Source organism: Bubalus bubalis, chromosome 10, assembly GCF_019923935.1.
Source record: "Bubalus bubalis isolate 160015118507 breed Murrah chromosome 10, NDDB_SH_1, whole genome shotgun sequence".
Taxonomy (NCBI): domain Eukaryota; kingdom Metazoa; phylum Chordata; class Mammalia; order Artiodactyla; family Bovidae; genus Bubalus; species Bubalus bubalis.
Window position 1 is genome coordinate 33586131 of NC_059166.1, and position 24617 is coordinate 33610747.

The window sequence follows — 24617 nt, forward strand, 5'->3', positions numbered from 1 at the left end:
TTGGGAAACAAGGTAAGGCATGAGTTGATGATACGGCCTGAAGTCTAGGGAGGCCGAAATCACCAGATAAAGAAAACAGCAGCTCTCCATTCCCTCTTTTTGTTTTTTACAAGCAAACTAGGACGTTCGCCATCCGCACTTTAGACCTCAAAGAACACCTCCTGTGTACTGTGTAATTTTGCAGAAACCCCTATTCCTTAGCTTAGAACCAGAGTGGGCGGGGAAGGCCTCTGTCACTCAACTCCACTGGCCAATGAGAGGGGAGAAAGCCCCGCCTCCTTCCCTGGGTGGTATTGTGGGCATGCGCAATGGGCGTTCCAGCGCCACCACCCATCAGCTGAGAATCGTAGCTGGGGGCTCAGGGGCCCTTGGGTCCCCGCGGCCAAAGAAGGAGAAGGAAGCCGAGGAGGTCGGGGTAAGAGGAGGCTCGGGAGGGGGTGTCTCTGGCGGGGCGCCCCGAAAGCGCGTGTCCCCGTGGCTGCCGCGCCACCTTGTTTTTTTGTGCGCGTTGTCAGGTGGCCGCCGCCCCTGCGCTTTGCGGCAGGCTCTCGGGAGTCGGAGGGCCGGCGCTAACCCTGTCCCGAGATCGCGCTGCTCCCCACGCCCCACCGGCTGGCGCGGGTGCGCCGCCCGATCAGGCGGGTCCCGTCGGCCCTGCCAGCCCGGCCCGCCCAGCGCTGGCTGCGCTCTAGCCTCGCCTCCGCCCCCGGCCGCCCCGGCCGCCCCGGCCGCGCTCGCTCAGGCGCACCGGCGGGCTGCACGCTCCGGGCGGGGCTGGTGCCGTAGCCGCTCCGGCCCAGCTCTGGAATTCTGCTTCTGCCTCGGGCTGGACACCAGTCGACCTCTTCCTCTTTTTAACGCACGAATTTAGAAAACGCGCTTTAAAGTTCTCCTCTCGAATACAGGACAACTGAAGACATATATTTCTGTAGTAAAGGAGCCGTCTGTTTATTCGAAGGCTCATCGTGGTTGGTTTTCGGTTTGGCAAGGAGTTTGACATGCAGCCTTTCTTTGATCTTTTCAGTGCAGGAAAGTGTTAGTCGCTCTTTCGTGTCCGACTCTTGTGCGACCCCACGAACTCTAGCCCGTCAGGCTCTTCTGTCCGTGGAATTTTCCAGGCAGGAATACTGAAGTGGGTTGCCATTCCCTTCTCCAGGGGATCTGCCCGACCCAGTGATCGAACCCACGTTTCCTGCATTGTAGGCAGATTCTTTACCATCTGAGTACCTGCCCTTAATTGGCTTGCAGAAAGCCCTTTGCAGGTACAGAAAATATACCAGGATGCCTCCCTACCCCGCCCCTCTTGTTTTTTAGGTTGTTACTTTCCTTAAATTCAGACAAAAAGAAAAAAATGCCCTTCCAGTCAAATGCTGTGTATTTTTTTCCCTCTCAAGTTTCTTACATTTGCTTGGCTCTTGTAGACATATGCTAAATTTTGTTTAATTCAGATCAACATATTCTGACCATAATTATATATCATTAAAGCTTGCACAGCATCTGGAAGAAAAGAAAATGGTTATGAAATGCTGTGCTGTTCAGTGATATTGGAGTGAACGTTTCTTCAGGAGTTGTCCTGATCACCGCCCCCACCCGCCCAGGGCAGACTTATAGCAGTGTTAAACTGTGTGTTGTGATGTGGACAGGCCTCTGCTTTGCAGGCTGCTTTGAGAAGTTTGTCCCAGACTTTTGACTGGTTAAGAATTATGCTTTAGTTCAGATTTTCTGAAGAAGTTAACATGATACCATGTTAACTCAGTAACATCTACATTTTTCTTCAGATATCTTACTTCTGCTGTTCCTGATCTCAAAATCAGTCTGAATTTTGATTATGATCTCAAAGTTTAGCCAGGGACTGCTGGTTAAAAAATAAATCATATAGAACACCTGCAGTAAATCTGAGTAAAGTTTGCTGTAATTCCATTTAATTTGAAAGCTTAGTGCATGAAAGAGTGAAAAAGAATTCTTGGTATTGTGGACCAAACCGAGTTGTATGATAATTTAACGGATGGAGGAGCTGAGCTAACAAATGCAGTTCATGCAGCTTATGTTAACAGTGCTCATGCTTGTAGTAGAGTGATGACCCTCACATCTGTGGAACATCTCCTGTGGCCCCAGCACTTGTGAATTCCACAAGAATGGCAGACTTGCCTCTTTCATCTCTATATTCCAGAGGTAGGAATAGACAATAAATGATGTACTGACTAGATAATTTTAAATGATGATTAGCACTGTGATGCAGTAGGTTAAATCAGCAGAGTGGCAGAATGGTGACTTCGCACTTCAGATCACAGTAACTGTAGAATACTTCTCCAGCCATGTGACGCGACTTTCCGGGAGAAAAAGAGCAAGTCACCAAGGGAGGAGGTGGGGGTCATGGGATGAGCCCTCCAGGGAGAGGAAATAACATGGAGCAGTGGCCCAAGTCAGCGATAAGTCTGGGACATCCTGGATCTGAAAGAAAGCCTTCGTGTTCACTGTCTTAGCAGTGGTTATATTAACCCTCAGACTGGGTGTGTGTTCTTAGGAAATAGGTACATTTGTTTTACAAATATTTATTAAGTACTTATTATATATACAGATACTGAAAGTGGGCAGTCTATGCAATAGACCAAAAAAAAGAAAAAAAAAAGGCCACCAAAAACAAACAAAATAAACCTGACCTTCTGGGAGCTTATTTTTGGAGCACAGGTTGGAGGGAAGTACTGCTGATGCTCACCATTAAGAAAGTGAAAGTGACTATAAACTATTTCTATTGCTTTATCCACACTGAATTTACAGAGCATGACCTTTATGTTAATGGGAATTTTAAGGATTCTGCACTGTGTCCATTAGTAATGAGGAATAATGTTTGATGCTCAAGATTCCTTTAAAAAATCCCCTTTGTTCTTTTATTTGTGCTCTTTAGAAACAGTCTTAAGATTCTCAGTACAAATATTGCACTTTGATCCTCTCTTCCCATCTTTGCCTTGGTAATGTTAATATATCCTCATACAATGCTAATTTTTGAGATGTTTGGTAACACCGTTCAACAGAACTTTGCTGAAATGGAAATGTTCCATCCGTGAGCTGTCCAAGCCAGTGGCCACACATGTGCGAACACTTGGTGGTGCAAGTTTAGATAATGAGGTATAGTTATTCTGAGCCATAAAACTAGGAATTCTGAATGGCCTTTCAGAAGTATACAGCGTGAGTGCTTTGGTGCATTTTAGCTCTGGGCTACGTGCTGGATGGAGAGTGAACATGCAAAGCAGACATCAGAATAACTTGGTTGATGTAGCCTGTGTGCAAAGATCATACACTTTTAAATCAGTTTATAGTTACCTGTGTATATGTTTCTATGTATTTTATAATATAGTTGGTTGTTTGGATCATTTATTTCTCATAGCTCATCATCAGGAGAGCCAATCACTGTTGTCTTTTAGATATCACTATGAGCTTTGGCCACCTCATGCGAAGAGTTGACTCATTGGAAAAGACTCTGATGCTAGGAGGGGTTGGGGGCAGGAGGAGAAGGGGACGACAGAGGATGAGATGGCTGGATGGCATCACTGACTCGATGGATGTGAGTCTCAGTGAACTCCGGGAGTTGGTGATGGACAGGGAGGCCTGGCGTGCTGCGATTCATGGGATCGCAAAGAGTCGGACACGACTGAGCAACTGAACTGAACTGAACTGAACTGATAAGCAGATGAGCAGAATAAGAGAAGATAAGGAAGCTATGCAGCTGTGTTACCTTGATTCATCATGAAGTCACCCCAGGCCTATTTCCCCATCTTCCTTGAGTTTAGCCAGATTTCATACAGGGTCTGCAGAAAAGTGGTAAATTTGGTGCTTCTGAATTGAGTGGGCTCACCTGTCCTTAATTGTGTTGTACAGGGCAGCAACAACATGGTTTTGTGTTTTAAAAATATAGTAGGCTTTAAGATTTAGTTTCAAATTTTAATTCTTTTCTTACATTAAGTGTGTCGCTTATTCTCATTATGCCTCAGTTTCTTCGTGTAAAAAATCATAATTATTGTTGTACCTATCTCCGTAGACTTGGTGGAAGAATCATCTGAGAAAATAAACGTGGAAGTCCTAAACACAATGCTTAGAAAATAATGTTAGCGATAATCTTGTTGAGTTTTTCTTTCCCTTCCATCGATCACAGTTTCTTTTCATTCTTAGCTCAGCACTGAGCCAAGAGACTCACCACTGCACCCTTCCTCTAAGGAAATGCCAACCAGTCCAACAGTGGCAGCCCTTTTGGATGAATGATGCTTAGTTGTCTGACCAGCAGAACTTCCTCAAATGTAGGTGCTTGAGTAAAGGGATGAGGAACACTGGTAGTTTGTAGCTATTTGGTTGATTCTCTGAAGAGCAGAAAAGGAGACCATAAAAGAAAACAGTGGGAAGGCTTATCCTAGGCTTGTTGAGTCTTGAGGGTTAAGGTTAATGCTACAATATGAAGTGGCAGTCCATGGGACTCAGTGATCATACTCCCCACTCTGGGGGAGAAAGCGGGCCTCAGCTAATCCTGTGGTCAGATGGTCCTAAGGCAGGGAAGGTGGTTATGATCTGTTGATGTTGCTCCTGCAGCTGCAAGAGCGGAGCGTTCTTTCTTCTGTGTAGAGTAGGAAAGCTCTTGGTCCCTGAATGTGCATTATCTCATTTGGATCCTGGCCACAGGCCCAAATGTTAAGTGTCTTCCTCAAAGTAGAGACTTCCCATTTTTGCCAGTTCCACTGGCAGCTGAAAGGCAGTTAGTGAGTTCCTGCAGCTTCAAAGACATAGAGACACTACAGAGAGTGAAGAGTGTGACTTGGAGACGTGGATGTGAGACTCATTTGTTTGTGTGTAGACGGAAGAGCACCCCCAAGAGAGTACATAAAGAAGAAAGAGGAACATGTTCTCATCAAGTGTGTTTGTGTAGGCCGTGAGCCTAGGTGATAGAGGGAAAGGAGAAAGAAAGATATCAGTGAGCCGGGAGGACGTTGCCCCTGTCTGTACAGTAAAATATTATTTGGCAGTGAACAGGAAGGGAGAAGGCAATGGTAACCCACTCCAATGTTCTTGGCTGGAGAATCCCAGGGACAGGGGAGCCTGGTGGGCTGCAGTCTATGGGGTAGCACAGAATCCGACACAACTGAAGCAATTTAGCAGCAGCAGCAGCAGTGAACAGGAGGGAAGAATCGATACATGCTGCAACATGAATGGGCCTTGAAAACATGCTGAGAAAAAGAAATCAGTCACAAAAAGAACACATTGTATGTTTCCTTTAATATGAAATGTACATAACTGGCAAGCCTGTAAAGACATAAAATAGATGAGTGGGGGCCTGCAGCTTAGGAGCTTGTTCAGAAATGGGGAGTCACTGCTAATGGGTATCAGCTTTATTTGAGGGGTAAGGAAATGTTCTAGCAGTGATGTCGTGGTTGCACAACTTTTTATTATGAATGTTTAAAGACACCATTGGATAGTGCACTTTAAATGGGTGAGTGTATGCTGTGTGAATTGTATCTAAGTAAAGCTGTTGTGCTCAGTTTCATCCAGCTCTTTGGACTGCAGTCCACCAGGCTCCTCTGTTCATCGCATTCAGGCAAGAATACTGGAGAGGGTTACCATTTCCTTCTTCAGGTAATCTTCCTGACCCAGGGATTAAACCCACATTTCCTGTGTCTCTTGCATTGGCAGGCAGAATCTTTACCCACTGAACCATCAGGAAGTCCTTTTCAACCCCCAAGCTCTTATTGGGGGAAAAAGATGCAAAATTTAAAGATCTAGTTGGTGTTTTGTAGACAGCTTGGGGTAGTGTTGATCTCGCTGAATCCCAGGTCCAGTGTAGGTTGGGTCCTAAGCTCTTCAGGTGGCTGCAAGCCCAAGTACAAGGCTACCTGGGAGTAATCTTATTCCTGCTGCCCTGCTGCAGTGGTTCTACTGTTTGAGTAGAAGTTTGATTTACCCTTTTATGAAATTGGTTTTGGGTCTCTTTCAATTACTTAGTGAAGTCCAAAGGGCTCAGAATAGATGAACTGGACCTGTCAATCAGGGAGAGAGAATGGAGAGCATCTAAAACCTCCCAGGGATTCAAGGGTGGCCTCGACACAGCAGAGCACAAGCATGGCCCCAGTACTGTTTTTTCTGTCACAGCTGTTCCACTGTTGTACTTCCTACCAGCACCAACCATTAGATAAAAGACACATATTTCCTTGTGGTCTCTTCCCTCCTGATTACCAGAAATCTCCAGTGGGTTCTTCTTGCAACATATTTAAACCAAACCTAGCATCCAGAGCCCACCCTCTTCTGTGACATCAGTTTTATGGGGCAGCAGGGACAGGTAGTGGAGAAGGCAATGGCACCCCACTTCAGCACTCTTGCCTGGAAAATCCCATGGATGGAGGGTCCATGGGGTCACTAAGAGTCAGACACGACTGAGCGACTTCACTTTCACTTTTCACTTTCATGCATTGGAGGAAGAAATGGCAACCCACTCGTGCTCTTGCCTGGAGAATCCCAGGGACGGGGGAGCCTGGTAGGCTGCCATCTATGGAGTCACACAGTGGGACACAACTGAAGCGACTTAGCAGCAGCGGCAGCAGGGACAGGTAGTGTTAGAACCAGAACCCTGGAATTGAATCCCACCTCTGCCTAGTGGGTCGTTTGGGGTATCTCCCAGTTACTTAATCTTCATATGCCACAGTTTGCTCATTGGTAAAGCCAGGTTTATTTGTCACTACCTAAAGGGGAGAACTTGAAAATTAAATTAGACAGTCTGTGAAATGCTTTTCATTTCACAGATGTGCAGTAAATGTTAGGCCATTGCACCTTTTCCTTCTTTGTGTCATCTCCTGCTTACCTGACCATGACGCATCTGATCCAGGGTTGACCGTAGATTTCCCCTTCCTTTGGTAACTGACATACTGCCTTCGTACTGTCCATGTGATCTGGGTCTGTCTGCCTCAGCTTCATGTCTTTGCCTTTGTTGTTTTTCATATAGTCATACTCAGGTATCCAAGTCTTACACCTGAGTTTCATAAATTCTTTTTAGAGAAGAGTGATAGTCATGTTTCCTTTTCCCTATCCCTATCACTTCTGCCCAGCACATGACTTTCTACTGATCAACCCACCCACCAGCAGAGATAGGATTCAGTTCCAGGATTCTGGTTCTAAAGCTACCCATCCTTGCTGCCCCCTAAAACTAATGTCACAGAAGAGGGCAGGCTTGTATTGCTTTTATTGTTTTATATTATTAACTTTATCATTCTCATAAATGGCAGACTTGATTTGAGCATTCTTTGGTATTGCCTTTCTTTGGGATTGGAATGAAAACTGACCTTTTCCACTCCTGTGGCCACTGCTGAGTTTTGCAAATTTGCTGGCATATTGAGTGCAGCCCTTTCACAGCATCATCTTTTAGAATTTGAAATAGCTCAGGTGGAATTCATCACCTCCATTAGCTTTGTTTGTACTGATGCTTTTTGAGGCCCACTTGACTTCACATTCCAGGACGTCTGGCTCTAGGTGAGTGATCACACCATCATGATTATCTGGGTCATGAAGATCTTTTCTGTATAGTTCTTCTGTGTATTCTTACCATCTTCATTCCAATTCCAAAGAAAGGCAATGCCAAAGAATGCTCAAACTACCGCACAGTTGCACTCATCTCACACGCTAATCCTGGAGAAGGGATAGGCTGCCCACTCCAGTATTCTCGCTTGGAGAATTCCATGGACTGTATAGCCTATGGGGTCACAAAGAGTCGGACACAACTGAGCGACTTTCACTTCACTCACACACTAGTAAAGTAATGCTCAAAATTCTCCAAGCCAGGCTTCAACAGTACGTGAACTGTGAACTTCCAGATGTTCAAGCTGGACTTAAAAAGGCAGAGGAACCAGATATCAAATTGCCAACATCCACTGGATCATCGAAAAAGCAAGAGAGTTCCAGAAAAACGTCTACTTCTGCTTTATTGACTATACCAAAGCCTTTGACTGTGTGGATCACAACAAACTGTGGAAAATTGTGAAAGTGATGGGAATACCAGACCACCTGACCTGCCTCTTGAGATATCTGTTGCAGGTCAGGAAGCAACAGTTAGAACTGGATATGGAACAACAGACTGGTTCCAAATAGGAAAAGGAGTATGTCAAGGCTGTATATTGTTACCCTGCTTATTTAACTTAAATTCTGAGTACATCATGAGAAGCGCTGGGCTGGATGAAGCACAAGCTGGAATCAAGATTGCTGGGAGAAATATCAATCACCTCAGATATGCAGATGACACCACTTTTATGGCAGAAAGTGAAGAAGAACTAAAGAGCCTCTTGAAAAAGTGAAAGAGGAGAGTGAAATAGTTGGCTTTAAACTCAACATTCAGAAAACTAAGATCATGGCATCTGGTCCCATCACTTCATGGGAAATAGATGGGGAAACAGTGGAAACAGTGAGAGACTTTATTTTGGGGGGCTCCAAAATCACTGCAGATGGTGACTGCAGCCATGAATTAAAAGATGCTTGCTCCTTGGAACAGAAGTTATGACCAACCTAAGCAGCATATTAAAAAGCAGAGATATTACTTTGCCAGCAAAGCTTTGTCTAGTCAAAGCTGTGGTTTTTCCAGTAGTCATGTATGGATGTGAGAGTTGGACTATAACGAAAGCTGAGCACTGAAAAATTGATGCTTTTGAACTGTGGTGTTGGAGAAGACTCTTGAGAATCCCTTGGACAGCAAGGAGATCCAACCAGTCCATCCTAAAGGAAATCAGACCTGACTGTTCATTGGAAGAACTGATGCTGAAGCTGAAACTCCAATATTAGGGCCACCTGATGCGAAGAACTGACTCATTTGAAAAGACCCTGATGCTGGGAAAGATTGAAGGTGGGAGGAGAAGGGAACGACAGAGGATGAGATGGTTGGATGGCATCACCATCTCAACAGACATGAGTTTGAGTAAACTCCAGGAGTTGGTGATGGACATGGAGGCCTGGCCTGCTGCAGTCCATGGAGTTTCGAAGAGTCGGACACAACTGAGCGACTGAACTGAACTGATTCAAGCAGATGCTTTCTCTTGATTGTTTTGTTTGCCTGTTCGCAGCTCCCCAGGGCCTAATGTAATGTAGGGTGTATAGCAGAGTCAGTTAGCATGCTGACTGCCTGCACCTTTACAGTGTTCCGAGCATACTCGGTGAAAAGAGTTGAGGAGTAGTTGAAATTCTTTGCTGAGGAGTAGTTGAAATTCTTTACTGTGCACAGTCCTTTCCACAGGGACACTCCTTTTTATCCTTTTCCCCTAACTATGACTGATGTGTGGTATGAACTGAAGAAGAACAGATCTTCATTTTACCTCCTTCCTGTGGCAGCTGCCCCACTTAGCTTCCTGTTCTAAGATACTGGCTTCCACAGCAGAATTCTCCTTACTCTGTCAGGGGATTGTGTGTGTGATGGGCCTTTTACAGGGTTTATTTCCTTTTTTCTTAACTTTTTGGCTCTGCTCTTTCAAATTGAACCTTTTTTCCCATTAAAATCAGAGACCCATTAGTGAGCTGTTCCTGTGTTAAGTTAAATGAGATAAAATGAAATTTCTGGGGAAAGCCTGAAATGGGTGTGCCATATAATTCATAATTGAATTCCTCTTCTCTGCCAAGAATTATTTTAAATGTTGGAGAAAGAAAGATAAATAGTATGTGGACCCTGGCCTATAGTTGCTCACAGTTTAGTTAAGAAGGAAATATACAAATGGTTAAAATGATACACAGAAAAGGCGCTTACTAAGTCATCCTTTGCAAGATCAAAGATGTTTCCAAAGGGAATGGACAATTTGAACCTTATTTTCTTTAATATGTTTAATTTAGTTCTGTCCTATAAAGTCCATTTTTAAGAATATCAACATGTGAGTTTTACTCTTTGACGAGTTCCTTTGCTAAATTTCAACCCTGTTAGGTACATCAAATTTGTAAAATGTATCTGAAACTCCAGTAGTTTCGCCACTTCATGCTAAGAGTTGACTCATTGGAAAAGACTCTGATGCTGGGAGGGATTGGGGGCAGGAGGAAAAGGGGACGACAGAGGATGAGATGGCTGGATGGCATCACTGACTCGATGGACGTGAGTTTGAGTGAACTCTGGGAGTTGGTGATGGACAGGGAGGCCTGGCGTGCGGCGATTCATGGGGTCATAAAGAGTCGGACAGGATTGAGCAACTGAACTGAACTGAAGGAGTAACTTTAAAATAGGTATAACTATGTGACTTTTCTTTTATGTTATTTAGGTGACTGCTAAGAAAACTGCACTGCTCACCAACAGCTGATGAAATTAGCGAACAAGCAAAGCAACCATGTCTTACACTCCAGGTGTTGGTGGTGACCCCGCCCAGTTGGCCCAGCGTATCTCTTCCAACATCCAGAAGATCACACAATGCTGTGAGTTGAGTTTTAAATTGACTTCACTATTTGTTTTCAATTCTTCATGGGAACTTGGTGGAGATACAGAAATGGACAACTAGTGTTCCTCCAAGAAGAGATTCTCTTTAGAATGAATGTAAGAAATAATTACATTAGAAGAGATAACACTTAACTGCATTTTTCGGTAGTGTGTTAGGCAGCTAATAAACGTTCATTAATGAAAGATTTACAAATGTAGATACCAAGGTTTGCTTTAAAACTATGTGATTCTAGATGAGATCTGATGAAATCTCATAGCTTTGGAACTTGGAAGCACTTTCAAATTTTAGGAACTTTTGTTTATTAAAAATAAAATCTGACTGGATATGATTTAGGTTAATTTTGTCAGGGTAAATGTGTAGTATATTATTAAGGACAGGGATGAACTAAAGCGGGGGTATTGTTATCTCCCGAGGCAGATGTAGAAGATAACTCGATTCCCCACAAATTATCCTTTGCTGTACTTGTCAAAGACGGAATACTAGAAAACTAGTTTAATGTGGCGTATTGTTAGGAATTATTACTTCTCAGAGTATATATAATAATTTTTTTTTAAAAATCACAGATCTGAGCTATAGGTTTATTTGACTTTTTGTTTCTGAATCACAGCTAATCCTATACCTGGATCATTCTAGTCATTTTGCAATCAGTATTTCGGTCGTCCAGACTTACCTAAACTCTTTGAGGATATGTTAACCTACATAGTTGTATTTTTCCGCCTACTTCGTTAAGGCTCCTCTGTTTGCCAGAGTGCTGACACACTGGAACATCTGAAATGTTTTCGGATGACCACCTGTGTTTCTGTAATCATTAACTTCCCAACAGTTATTACTCTACTGAAAGATTGAAGTGAGATATCAGTGTGTTTTGGAGTCAAAGGGAGTAAATTAGATTACAGATGATTCTAAAAAAGTGCTGCTATGCTCAGCAGTGTAAGGTAGCTCATATTCCGATTTGGGGTAACTCTAGTTTTCTTTGGCTGTTCTTGGAGGAGCAAGGAAGGGAATAGCGTGGAGGTCCCACCTTATCCCCGAGTCCGTGGGATCGGTGCCCTGACGGTTGTTCCAGTTTGTCCAGGGGCACCAGTGTTGGCTCCACCTTGCTCTTCTGGCTGCAGATCTGTTCTCGTAGTTAACTCAGAGGGCCTCTCCTTTCTGTGGCTCCCTGGCTGCTGATTAGAAAGAATGCTAGTCTGCCTCAGGCTCCCTGTGGGAAGATAAAGAGAGTTTACAATTTTAATTTGCATATGTGGAAAATCAGGACCTTTATCCAAGAAAGGAGGCCAGGAGGTCTTTTTCCATAGGATAGGATTGGTATCTTACGTTGGGAAAGCTAAATGGCATCAGGAATTCTGGGAAGAAGATGGGAATGACTGTAGTGCCCAGAGATTACAGAAGCAGTGTGCACTTAGTGGTGTGAAGGATGCATGGATTGGAAATGGTGTGTGAGCCTGAACTGGAAGGATGGTAGAGTTAACTTCAGTTAGGTCACGCTCCCTCAGAAAGAGATCGGTTTATGAGGTAAATTGGACCAGAGTTACATACTCATGGCGTGGTTGGTAGCTAAATATGTGACTACATTGTGGTTTGAGGCAGTCTTGGAGTATGTGGAAAGGTGAAAAGAAGACCTGAAACTCTTGTTTTTAATAGCCTTGTGAAGAGCCGTTAAAGAGACTGGGACTGTTCAACCCTGGGAAGATACAGTCACCACCTTCAGATATTTGAAACACTATCTTGTCTGAAACACAAGGAATATACCTGCTTGATCATAGAGTTCTCCTCAGAGGAACAGAGCCACAGTACTCAGTCTTCAGCTTACAGAGGAATAAGGGCATTTGAGCAATCCTAGTTGTTTAGAGTGGAGAAGGCAGTGGCAACCCACTCCAGTACTCTTGTCTGGAAAATCCCATGGATGGAGGAGCCTGGTGGGCTACAGTCCATGGGGTCGCTAAGAGTCAGACACGACTGAGCGACTTCACTTTCACTTTTCACTTTCATGCATTGGAGAAGGAAATGGCAACCCACTCCAGTGTTCTTGCCTGGAGAATCCCAGGGACGGGGGAGCCTGGTGGGCTGCCGTCTATGGGGTCGCACAGAGTCGGACACGACTAAAGCGACTTAGCAGCAGCAGCAGTTGTTTAGAGAGAGAATTGTCTACCTCAGAAACAGTGCAATTCTGAGCAGCATATGGTGGTAAGATATTTCTCAGGTCTGTTACTTAGAGTTTTAGATACCTGAATAATGGTTCAGACTGAGTGACTTTAAAGTTTTGATATTAAGTCTTTATTTATTCACCAAATAATTTATTGAGCACCAACTGCTTGCTCGTCACTGTTTAAGACCCTGGGTATCCAGCAGTAAACAAGATCCAAAAGGTCCTGTTCTGTAGTTAGCAGTGAGAGGAGAAACCAGTGGTTTTTGTTTTTAATTAATGAGCAACTTAATTTCCCATGAAGAAAAAAAAAAAATGAGAGTGATGTGAGAGCAGGTGATTAGGGAGAAGCTGCCTTAGCTTAGAGAATCCTCTGAATGCAGAAGAGGAGGGGCTGATAGTGAGAAGATACTGGGGAAGAGCAGTTAGTTGGAAGCCTACTAACAGCTGGAAAACTACTAACAGCTGGTAGTTTTAAAAAGCAGTCCAGAGCTTAGGGTGTTCAGAAAACAGGAAAAAAAGAAAAATCCAGTGTGGCTGATGCACAGCACTTGAGGCAAGAGTGGCAAGAGGCAGAACTGGGAGAGGAGGCCAGTCAGGTCACCTAGAGCTGTGGAGGCCATGTGAGGCCTTGTGGAGCTTAGATTTCAGTCCAAGAAGCAGGGAAGAGACACAATCAGATCTGCATGTTGGAAAGATTACTTTGGCTGCTGCTTAGTAAATAGACTTTGAGGAAATAGAGGACACCCTGGCTATGGCAGGGTTTTGAAGAGAGAGATGTTGCCTTGCCCCAGAGTGGTAGCTGGGGAGGTGGCGAGAAGTGCTGGATGTACTGTGGAGGCACAGCCAGCAGGACTTGTAATGCTTGGGGTGGGGCGGAGGCAAGAGGGGGAGAGGAGACCTGGATGACGCCATGGTTTTTGCATTGAGCTGCCAAGTGGATGGTGGTGAGTATGTACTAAGATGGGAAGAACAACGGTTCAGGAGATGTGGGAAAGTTTTGTTTTGGCCAAGTAAATTTTGAGGTGTCTTTTAAACATCTAAATGGAGGTGTCAAACATCTAGCTTAGATATATGAGTTTGGAGACCAGAGTGGCATCAGAATACAAATGATATTTTAAACTATAAATCTAAAATAATCACATAGAAGGGAGTAGAATTCAGAGGGCTGGAGCATTCAAAAAAAAAATGTAGACGTTGGGAAAGCAAGGAGAAAACAGCATAGTCAGGGAAGGAACGACTGTTAAGGTAAGAAGAAAATCAATCTCTGCTGGGGTTCCAGAAATTAAAAAGAGTGTTTTAAGGATGGGTGAGGCATCATGTGTCTAATGTTGCCAAGACATTGAATAAGATGAAAACAGAGAATTGAATCTGGCAAACTAGTGACTTTGAAAGAATAAATCCCTGGATATATTCCAGGGATGAAAAGCTGGTTCAGCCTCCGCAGATCAGACCATGTGATGCATACAATGCATTAACAAAATGAAGGCTAAAAATCATATTATCATTTCAGTAAATAGAGAAAAAACATTTGACAGAATTTAACATCCATTTATGATAAACTCTCAACAAAGATGGGTATGGAGGGAACTTCAACATAGTAACATCCATAGTAACAAGCCTGCAGCTAACATCATACTCAATGGTGAAAAGCTAAAAAGCTTTTCCTCCAAGATCAAGAACAAGCATAAGGATACTCATTATTGCCATTTTCATTCAAAAGTATTGGAAATTCTGGACAGAGCATTAGGCAAGAAAAATAAATAGAAGGCTTCCAAATTGAAAAGGAAGAAGTAAAACTCACTATTTGCAGATGACATGATATATATATATATAGAAAACCCTGAAGACTCCATCAAAAAACTAGTATAACTAATAAAATATAGAACTAATATAAACAAATTTAGTGATGTTGCAGGTTACAAAATCAATACTCAAAATCCGTTGTGTTTCTATACACTAAAAACAAATTATCAGAAAGAGAAATTAAGAAAATCCCATTTACAATTGTATCAGAAAGGAATAAATTTAACCAGGGATATATATTGAAAAATACCAGACATTAAGAAAAGAAATTGAAGGAGACACATGTAAACGGAGAGCTATTCCATGCTTATGGATAAGAACACTTAATATTATGTCCATATTATCCAATGTAATCTACAAATTCAATGTAATTCCTATCAAAATTACGATGGTATTTTTCATAGAATAAACAGTCTTAACATTTATATTGCAAAACATCCTGAATAACCAAAACAATCTTGGGGAAAAAAAAAAGCTGGAGTAATCACACTCTCTGATTTCAAACTATTACAGAGCTATAGCAATTAAAACAGTATGGTATTAGTATTAAAAACAAACACATAGGTCAATGAAAAAGAATGGAGGGTCCAGAAATAAACCCATGTATATATTATCAATTAATGTACAATAAAGCCAAAAATATACAGTACAAAAAGGAGCCTCTTCAATAAATTGTGTTGGGAAAACTGGACAGACACATGGAAGAGAATGAAACAGGACTTCTATCTTACACTAATATGCAAAAATTAACTCAGAATGGTATAGACTTGAACATAAGGCCTGAACTATACAACTCCTAGAAGAAAACATAGGTGGGTGAGCTCCTTCATATAGGTCTCAGCAATGATTTTTTAAATTTGACAACAAAAGTGAAACCTATAAAGCAAACATATGTGGGACTACATCAAACTAAACCGCATAGCAAAGGAAACCAAAAAGGCAAGAAATAACAGGTGTTGATGAGGATGTGGAGAAAAGGGAACCCTTCTGCACTGTCTGTGGGAATGTAAATTGGTGCTACCACTATGGAAAACTGCACTGGAGGTTCCTCAGAAAATGAAAAGTAGAGTTACCACTGTGCTGTTGTGTTAGTCACTCAGTCATATGCTTTGCGACCCCATGGGCTGTACCTGCCAGGCTCCTCTGTCCATGGCATTCTCCAGGCAATAATATTGGAGTGGGTTGCCATTTCCTCCTCCACGGGATCTTCCCAACCCAGAGATCAAACCCTAGCCTCCCGTATTGCAGGCAGATTCTTTACCGTTTGATCCGCCAGGGATTCCCATATGATCCAGCAGTTCTACATTTGGATTTTTACCCAAAGAAAACAGAAATGCTAGCTTGAAAGTGTATCTCACTCCCATGTTCATTACAGCTTTATTTACAATAGCCAAGGTATGGAAGCAACCTGTGTCCATTGATGGCTGAATGGATAAAGATGATGTGGTGGATAGATAGATATACACAGTGGAACATTATTCAGCCATTAAAAAAACCCGAAATCTTGCCATTTTTGACCACATGGATAGACCTCAAGTGCACTGTATTAAGTCAGAGAAGGGGGCAATTACTGTTTGATCTTTCTTGCATGTGAAATTAAAAAAAAAAAAAAAAAAAAAAACCTCAAACCAAACAACCCCTAAACTTCTGCATATGGAGAACAGATTGGTGAGATTGGTGGTTGTCAGGGGTGAGGGGTGGGAGAAATAAGTCAAGGGGGTCAAAAGGTAAAAATATATATATATATATATATATATATATAAATTTTTTTTTTTTTTAACTAAAAAGAAGATGGTTCACAGATTTGGAAAATTCAAAAAAAAAAAAAGAAAAAGAAAGAAAGAAAGGCAGTGTCCTATCTATGTTCCTTGTGTAGATGGAGAAAAGGAGGCAGAAGGACTGACCTGTTCCACTTAAAGGGACTTCCCAGCACCCTCTCACCTCTGTGTATATTACTGACCAGAACTGAGAGTCACATGGCTACTGCCAGGAAGGCCGAAAGCATCTTTTAGCTGGATTGCAGTGTACTCACTAAAAATGGGGATTGCTCCATTTGAGAGAAAAGGAATAAATAAATGAATTATTTAGGAGGCAACTAGTAGATTCTACCATAGAAATACAAAGATGACCAAAGAAAAGGTGCATTTTTTTCCTACTATACAAGGGAGATTCTGGTGAGAGGATACTTGTGAAAGAATTGTCTTTGAAGGTGAGAGACTATGGGGAATGGACCACTGATAAGTGGTTTGCCTTTTTATCCACTGTACAGATTTGTTGCAAAGTGTGGTGTGGACTCGAAATTTGATGGGTAAAGATGGAAAGTTTCTGAGTTCTGAACAAAATAGGAGGCACAGGCACCAGATAGATAGTGAGAGAGAAAGCTGTTAGAAGTTTATTGAAAGAAGAGAAAGTAAACTACTTGAAGTTTTGACAGTTGAGAGAGTGGGTGTACCAGGGAAGCAGAGGAAGGTTGTCTTTTTTAAATTCTAAGATTAAATGTTTAAATGATGGGAAGTTTAGATTTCAGTAGAGCAATTTACTGCTAAAAATCTAACCTACCATCAAGTGTGCATTACTGATAAGGGCTCTGCAGAAATCACATGGAAGTGAAAGGGAGAAGTGTGAAATTTCAGTTCACTTTTTCCCCCATCTGGTAATGCTAATAATATTGAACGTGATTGAATAAGATGATACTTTGCACCCCATTTAGGTGCTTCTCTTCACACTACATTTGCATCTTTTGAATTTGTGTCAGTACAAATTATCTAATTTTACAGAAGAAATCAAAAGAGAAGATGTTGTAAGTAAGGAAATATCCTCATATTTAGAATATGTACATCTATTCAACTGAAGCTAAAGTCTTCCTGAGTATTACAGTGGGAAAATTTATTTTCATATTAATTTTGATTAAGATCAATGAAAACATATAAAATACTAAATTGTATGGTTTAATTTATACCAAAAAAAAAAAAAAATTGAGTTGTATGGTTTAATTTATACCAAAAATAGCAGTCAAAAGACTTAATTCTTGGAGGAACCCCAAAATAGCATTTCGTAAAATTGGAATTTTGTGAGTTTTCAAAACAGTATTCTGGCAGTTCTGTTTTGCAAAATGTAGGGTAGAGGAAACAAAATGTTTTTAAACTTAAGTGGGTTTTTTTTCCCTCCCTATTAAGCTACTTTTTGTTACAAATAATCTCTAGTCTTGTTGATTTGCTTTACTCATGATGTATTTAAACCACATTACAATAATATAATTTATATTCAGCATAAAATATTTAAATATTCTAAATATGTAAATGTAAAATATGTTAGAAATAAAATTATGTTAAAATAATATCACTATCTAAGTATATGCAATAAATAGATTTAATAAACTAGAACTTTATTAGAGATTTCTCTGTGGAGCATTTAAAATGATTAAGAACCTGTTTTTATCCTAAGGGACAAAGTGTTCTGTTGACTGTGAGTCAGCAAGGTGTTTGTGCTCCATTTTGACAGTATTCTCTATCTCTGGCCTTAACATGGAATTAAATCTTTCTTAGTGCATTATTCTAGGCAACCGTTCCCAATAGATTGAAGTTGACGTACAAATAAAACCGATTGTTATCCAAAGACCAGAAGATCATAGTGCGTCAAAGACATGCTTAGATTTAGTTCTCAAACTTTAGATTTAGTTCTCAAGTTATTTTTTTAAACAGTACCATTTTCATTAACAGAATGAGGAAAGGAGATATATACTCGTTTACCCTTTAACATCTGTATTTTGTTTGAGACATCCTACCTGTGATATCCAGGACGAGGATAAGCAAGTCTCTGTGGGTTGAAAAGGCTTGAGCCTAAATATGAGGTGAACCATAAGAGGGTGTTTCACAGGGCCCCTTCATCCTGGTGCAAACACACACAATTCAGAGAAGGACTCAGGACACATGGAACACACAGAAAGAATGCATGTTTTTGAAAGAAACAGATAAATATATTGACATCCCATCACATAATTGAAGACTTTTTTAATCTAAAAAAATAGAAGTATTTTATACACACACACACACACGTATATAGAGAGAGTTGTATAGAAATTATTTAACTATATGCAGAGTACATCATGAGAAACACTGGGCTGGAAGAAGCACAAACTGGAATCAAGATTGCTGGGAGAAATATCAATAACCTCAGATATGCAGATGACACCACCCTTATGGCAGAGAGTGAAGAGGAACTAAAAAGCCTCTTGATGAAAGTGAAAGAGGAGAGTAAAAAAGTTGGCTTAAAGCTCAACATTCAGAAAACGAAGATCATGGCATCTGGTCCCATCACTTCATGGGAAATAGATGGGGAAACAGTGGAAACAGTGTCTGACTTTATTTTTTTGGGCTCCAAAATCATGGCAGATGGTGACTGCAGCCATGAAATTAAAAGATGCTTACTCCTTAGAAGGAAAGTTATGACTAACCTAGATAGCATATTAAAAAGCAGAGATATTACTTTGACAACAAAGGTCCGTCTAGTCAAGGCTATGGGTTTTCCTGTGGTCATGTATGGATGTGAGCGTTGGACTGTGAAGAAAGCTGAACTCTGAAGAATGGATGCTTTTGAACTGTGGTGAAGGAAAAGACTCTTGAGAGTCCCTTGGACTGCAAGGAGATCCAACCAGTCCATCCTAAAGGAGACCAGTCCTGGGTATTCATTGGAAGGACTGATGCTGAGGCTGAAACTCCAATACTTTGGCCACCTCATGCGAAGAGTTGACTCATTGGAAAAGACCCTGATGCTGGGAGGGATTGAGGGCAGGAGGAGAAGGGGACGACAGGGGATGAGATGGTTGGATGGCATCACCGACTTGATGGACATGAGTTTGGGTGGACTCCGGGAGTTGGTGATGGACAGGGAGGCCTGGCGTGCTGCAATTCATGGGGTTGCAAAGAGTCGGACACAACTGAGCAACTGAACTGAACTGTATAGAAATTATTAGTGTAGCTCAGTAAATTATGTTACAATACCACACATCAGGAAGTAGAACATTGCCAGCCTCTTGTAGACCTTCTCATGCTTAGAGCCCGTCCATACTGTCCATAGATCACCAGCATCCTGACTTCTAATGTCACTGATTAACCTTCCTAGTTCTTAACTTTATGTAATGGAATCAAGTAATTTATGTTAAACTTCTTTCTCCCATTAGGTTTGTGCACTTTCTAAGTATTGTTGCATCTGTATTGTTACAGGTAGCTGTCAGTCCTTTGTTTTCATTACTGTATTCAGACATACCATATCTAGTTTTTCTTTCTACTGTTGCTGGACGTTTGGAGTGTTTTTGTGTTTTTGCTTTGTTTTGTTTTGTTTTTTTCCTTTTATGAACAATGCTGAGCACTCTTATACATTGTTTTGTTTCATGTGTGTGTCTGGGAATTGGGTTGCAGTGTCAAAGGATAATGTGTATGTTCAACTGTAGTAGATACAGCAAGCCAGTTACCCAAGTAGTGGCCCCACCAGCCACTGTATTCGTTTATGTTGCTCCAAATTCTTGCCAATATTTGACATCTGCAGTCTTTTAAATTTTACCCATTTTAGCCACGGTTGTGTCCCATTGTGATTTATATTGCAGTTCCCTGATTAGAACCAGACTTTTCAGAATTTCGCTGAGTGGGGAAAATCAATGAGACAATAGGAAAAGTTTCTAATTAGGCAAGCTCTGTGTGCGTGCATGCACATTTCCTGAAATCAGATCCAGAGAGCAGTGTGACCTGAGTAAGCTGTCTAGTCTTCCAGGGCATGATTTTCTTATATATTTTTTCTGTGGGCTGGATTATGGTCTGTTCTAACTTTAACAGGCTATGATTTTAACCAAGTGGAATTGGTTAAACCAAGTAAAAAAATAAAAGTCCTGAGAGCTCTTCTAACATATGTGAGATTATTCTCTTTAGTATTAAGAAACCAATTGCCACATCTGGACCCTTCATGCATGCTTTTAAATTCCCATAATGGAAACAGTTATCTATAAGTTACAACTAGAATTCCACTAAGAGCTATGTATTATTTCTAAATATTAAGAGGTGGGAGAATTGCAGTTACAAGGGATTCTGGAGTGAATCATGTCAGAATTATCTAAGTTATGAGTTGAAGGAAATTGATAGATAGAAATGACCACAGCTGACCACGAAACACATTTGTTGAGGTAAAAGTTTACCGTACATATATATTACAGTAAGTCTTACCAGTGCTAATAAGAATTCTGTCATTTGAGTATTGGTTTAAAGAATCATCTAAAAGAGGAAGTTGGAGAGTGGCTAAAGCTTGCCTTTGGAAAAGAACCAAAAAAAAAGATCCATTGGTAACTTTATAAAATATGAATGTGTACGTGTAGAAGTTTTCTTAGCAGAAAAAATAGGCATGATATGTCATATGTGTTCCAGAAGATTTGAGAAGTCGGGACTTTGTAGGGGGGCGTAAGATGTGTGAACTGAAGCCCATATTATAAATGTTAAGGGAAGGTGACTGAAAAAGATTTGTGTTGAATCTTCATTGTTTTTTTTTAATCATATATCTCCTATAGATTAAAGCTGTTGATCCAACACAGATTTGTTTAGATTTGAAGTAAATATTATTGGTTTCTCTGTTGTGATTTCTTTCCTTGTTTATTGAGAAGGATCGGCACCTGGCTCTTATTCTCAGGAGGTCCTTAGGACTTTGAGATGAAACATAAAAATCTCTATAGTGGTGTGAGCCCTTTTGTTTCTTTTGAGAATGAATGCAGTTCTTTTAACTACAGTCTGGTGAAGGATACTCTTTTTGCACCTTAACACATGACTGCAAAAAAGGGAAGCTGGTATCATCAACTTCTCCTTTTTGGTTGCCAGAGCAGACTTTTCTTTAAAAAGGATCACCAGTCGTGAGAAGTTAATAAGTTGACTGAAACGGTGTATTTACCTAGGAAATGGAGGTGTTTCCTTCTTTTCCTAGGGCAATTGGTTGGTGGGGAAACGAGTAGAAAACATGTTCTCTCTCTCCCTCGCTCCCTTCCTTAAAATGCGATATGTTATATCTACTTCTGATGTCACATGTCTGAAAATACCTGGTTGAATTTTTTTCCTCTTGAGGAGAAAAGCTTCAGTAGCTTTGAATTCACTGTTGTGATTTTCTTCGCCTAAGGTGTTGACATGGAACAGAGGTAGGGGTAAACATTCATGTCTTAATCCGAGGGAATCTGAGCAAAGAGCAGCCACCCTTTCTTCTCTCTGGTGATTTTGCCCACGTGACTGAAAACGAGTGTGGTTTACAACTGAATGTGAGTGAACGCTTTCTGTTTGTTTTAGGAACTAAAATTTATTTTATGAGCTAAAATAAAGATACAGCTCCAGGGAGCTCTGTCCCTCACTGCCCCTGTATGTAAACCGTCTGTCCTGAACATGAACTTTCTTACCCTTGGTCCCAACCTCAGTCCCTAGTTCTGTGTAGTCTTTGCTCCCCATTTGCAACCTAAATGCATATCCTGTTGGTCCTACCTGCCAAATCTGTCCTTTCCCCTCTGCCTCTGCTGTCACCACGAAGGTCCCAGCTCCTACTCTTTATTCTCTGCGTGATAGCAGCCTCTGAATTGTACCCCTGGCTCCCATTCCTGCCCACCTGCAGTCTCTTCTCCATACTGTAGCCGAGGTGAAGGATGTCAGACCATGTTAGCCCACCATGCCCCACCATACCCTCCAAGTCTGATCCTGCCCTCACTCTCCAACTCCTACCACTCTCCCCCTTTGTAGATTTCAGCCACAGTAGCTGCCTTTCCCCTGACTGAACAGTTGAGCTCCTTCTTAACTCAGAGTAACTGCACTTGCTTTTCCTCTGCCTCAAACATTTTCTCAAATCTTCACACAGTTGGCTCCTACTTGGCATTCAGGTCTCAGCCCAAAGGTTGTGTCATTAGACATATCTTCCCTGACCTATCGCTGTGCTTCCTCCACTCATTCTTTCTCATTAAACAGTTTTGTTTCTGTGATGCCTTTCATTAGTAAGTCTATTGTTCAGTCACTCAGTCATGTCTGACTCTCTGCGACCCTATGGACAGCAGCCTACCAGGCCTCCCTGTCCATCACCAGCTCCTGGAGCTTACTCAAACTCATGTCCATTGAGTCAGTGATGCCATCCAACCATCTCATCTTCTGTCATCCCCCTTTCTACCTGCCTTCAATCTTTCCCAGCATCAGGGTCTTTTCCAATGAGTCAGTTCTTCGCACCAGATGGCCAAAGTATTGGAGTTTCAGCTCAGCATCCGTCCTTCCAATGAATAATCAGGACTGATTTGCTTTAGGATTGACTGGTTGGATGTCCTTGCAGTCCAAGGGACTTAAAGAGTCTTCTCCAGCACCACAGTTCGAAAGCATTAATTCTTCAGCTCTCAGCCATCTTTATAGTCCAACTCTCTTCTATTTGATTGGTATATTAAACTACTATAATTGTCTGCTTATTTTCTGCATTCTCTACTAGAATGCCAGCTCCTAAAGAGAAAGAACTTCATGTGCCCTGTTCATAGCTCTCTGTCCTATAAGAACAAATGAATAATCTCAAGTAGGTTACCCTTTATCTATATAAGTATGCATGTCATGTACTAGCCATTATAAATGTTTATTTTTTTTTCTTACCTTTGGCCTTATGGCAGGAATCTCTTCTCACTCATTTGGTAATGAGATGCTGGCTTGTGAATTCTTCTGTATTTCATCTTTATGATTTTTTTCTAGGTGCCAACATTCTTTCCTTTACTACCAGAGTGTCTAATCTCTTCTATGGCAGGGGATCATACTTTAATGCAGAATTATATCTCTCAAGAGCTTTGCATACAGAGGCTATTAAGAATCCATTGGATGACAAAGGATAGAACATAAAGGCGAGAATAGAAAACTTCAAAGAAGAGAATGTTATGATTTCAAGATGTGACCCTGGAGGGAAAGAACACAGTTTGATAAGATTGGAAGTGCTCAGCAATCCTGACTACAATGCTACAGTGTAAAATCAACTGAATGAGAACAAAGCAAGTTTTATAAAGAAATCTTAGTGCTCACATTGGCAGCACATATATTAATTCTAAAAATGGAATGATACAGAGAAGATTAGCATGGCTTCTGCACAAGGATGACATGAGGGGAAAAAGTTATCTTAGAAATCTTAAAGGAAAGGCACAGTACCTTTCTATGAGCCTGGTTCTGGGGTGGGGTGGGGGGTGGGGTACCAGTTGTTGAATGTGAATAATGGAAAGGGAGAGGGGAATGAGAGGGTACAGAAATCACTCTATGATGCATGGATCCATGCAACATTTGGAAATACTAGGAGCATTTCATCTAGAGGGGGATTGGATTGCTGCTTCAAATAGTTGAAGGGATGTCAAGAGGAACCAGAGATCAAATTGCCAACATCCATTGGAAATCATGGAAAACGCAAGAGAGTTCCAGAAAAAAATCTACTTCTGCTTCATTACACCAAAGCCTTTGACTGTATGGGTCACAACAAACTATGGAAAATTCTGAAAGAGATGGGAATACCAGACCACCTGACTTGCATCTTGATGCAGGTCAGGAAGCAACAGTTAGAACTGGACATGGAACAACAGACTGGTTCCAAATAGGAAAAGGAGTACATCAAGGCTGTATATTATCACCCTGCTTATTTAACTTATATGCAGAGTACATCATGTGAAATGGCAGTCTGGATGAAGCACAAGCTGGAATCAAGATTGCCAGGAGAAATATCAATCACCTCAGATATGCAGATGACACCACCCTTATGGCAGAAAGTGAAGAAGAACTAAAAAGCCTCTTGATGGAAGTGAAAAAGGAGAGTGAAAAAGTTGGCTTGAAACTCAACATTCAGAAAACGAAGATCATGGCATCTGGTCCCATCACTTCATGGGAAATAGATGGGTAAGCAATGGAAACAGTGACAGACTTTATCTTTTTGGGCTCCAGAATCACTGGAGATGGTGACTACAGCCATGAAATTAGAAGACTCTTACTCCTTGGAAGAAAAGCTATGACCAACCTATACAGCATATTAAAAAGCAGAGACATTACTTTGCCAACAAAGGTCCATCTAGTCAAAGCTATGGTTTTTCCAGTAGTCATGTATGGATGTGAAAGTTGGACTCTAAAGAAAGCTGAGCACCGAAGAATTGATGCTTTTGAACTGTGGTGTTGAAGACTCTTGAGAGTCCCTTGGACAGCAAGGAGATCCAACCAGTCAATTCTAAAGGAAATCAA

At 41.5% G+C, this 24617-nt stretch overlaps 1 protein-coding gene and 1 pseudogene across 1 annotated transcript in view; both read left to right on the top strand.

Moving 5' to 3' along the window:
- Positions 1-259: 259 nt before the first annotated feature.
- STX7 (syntaxin 7) overlaps positions 260-24617 on the top strand; it is a 58649-nt gene continuing 34291 nt past the window's right edge. Inside the window, exons 1-2 of the mRNA XM_006074790.4 lie at positions 260-415; positions 10251-10401. Coding sequence (XP_006074852.1) covers positions 10317-10401 — 85 coding nt within the window. The 5' untranslated portion in view covers positions 260-415; positions 10251-10316. The remainder of the gene's footprint in view (positions 416-10250; positions 10402-24617) is intronic.
- On the top strand, positions 23419-23532 carry LOC112587690 (annotated as a pseudogene).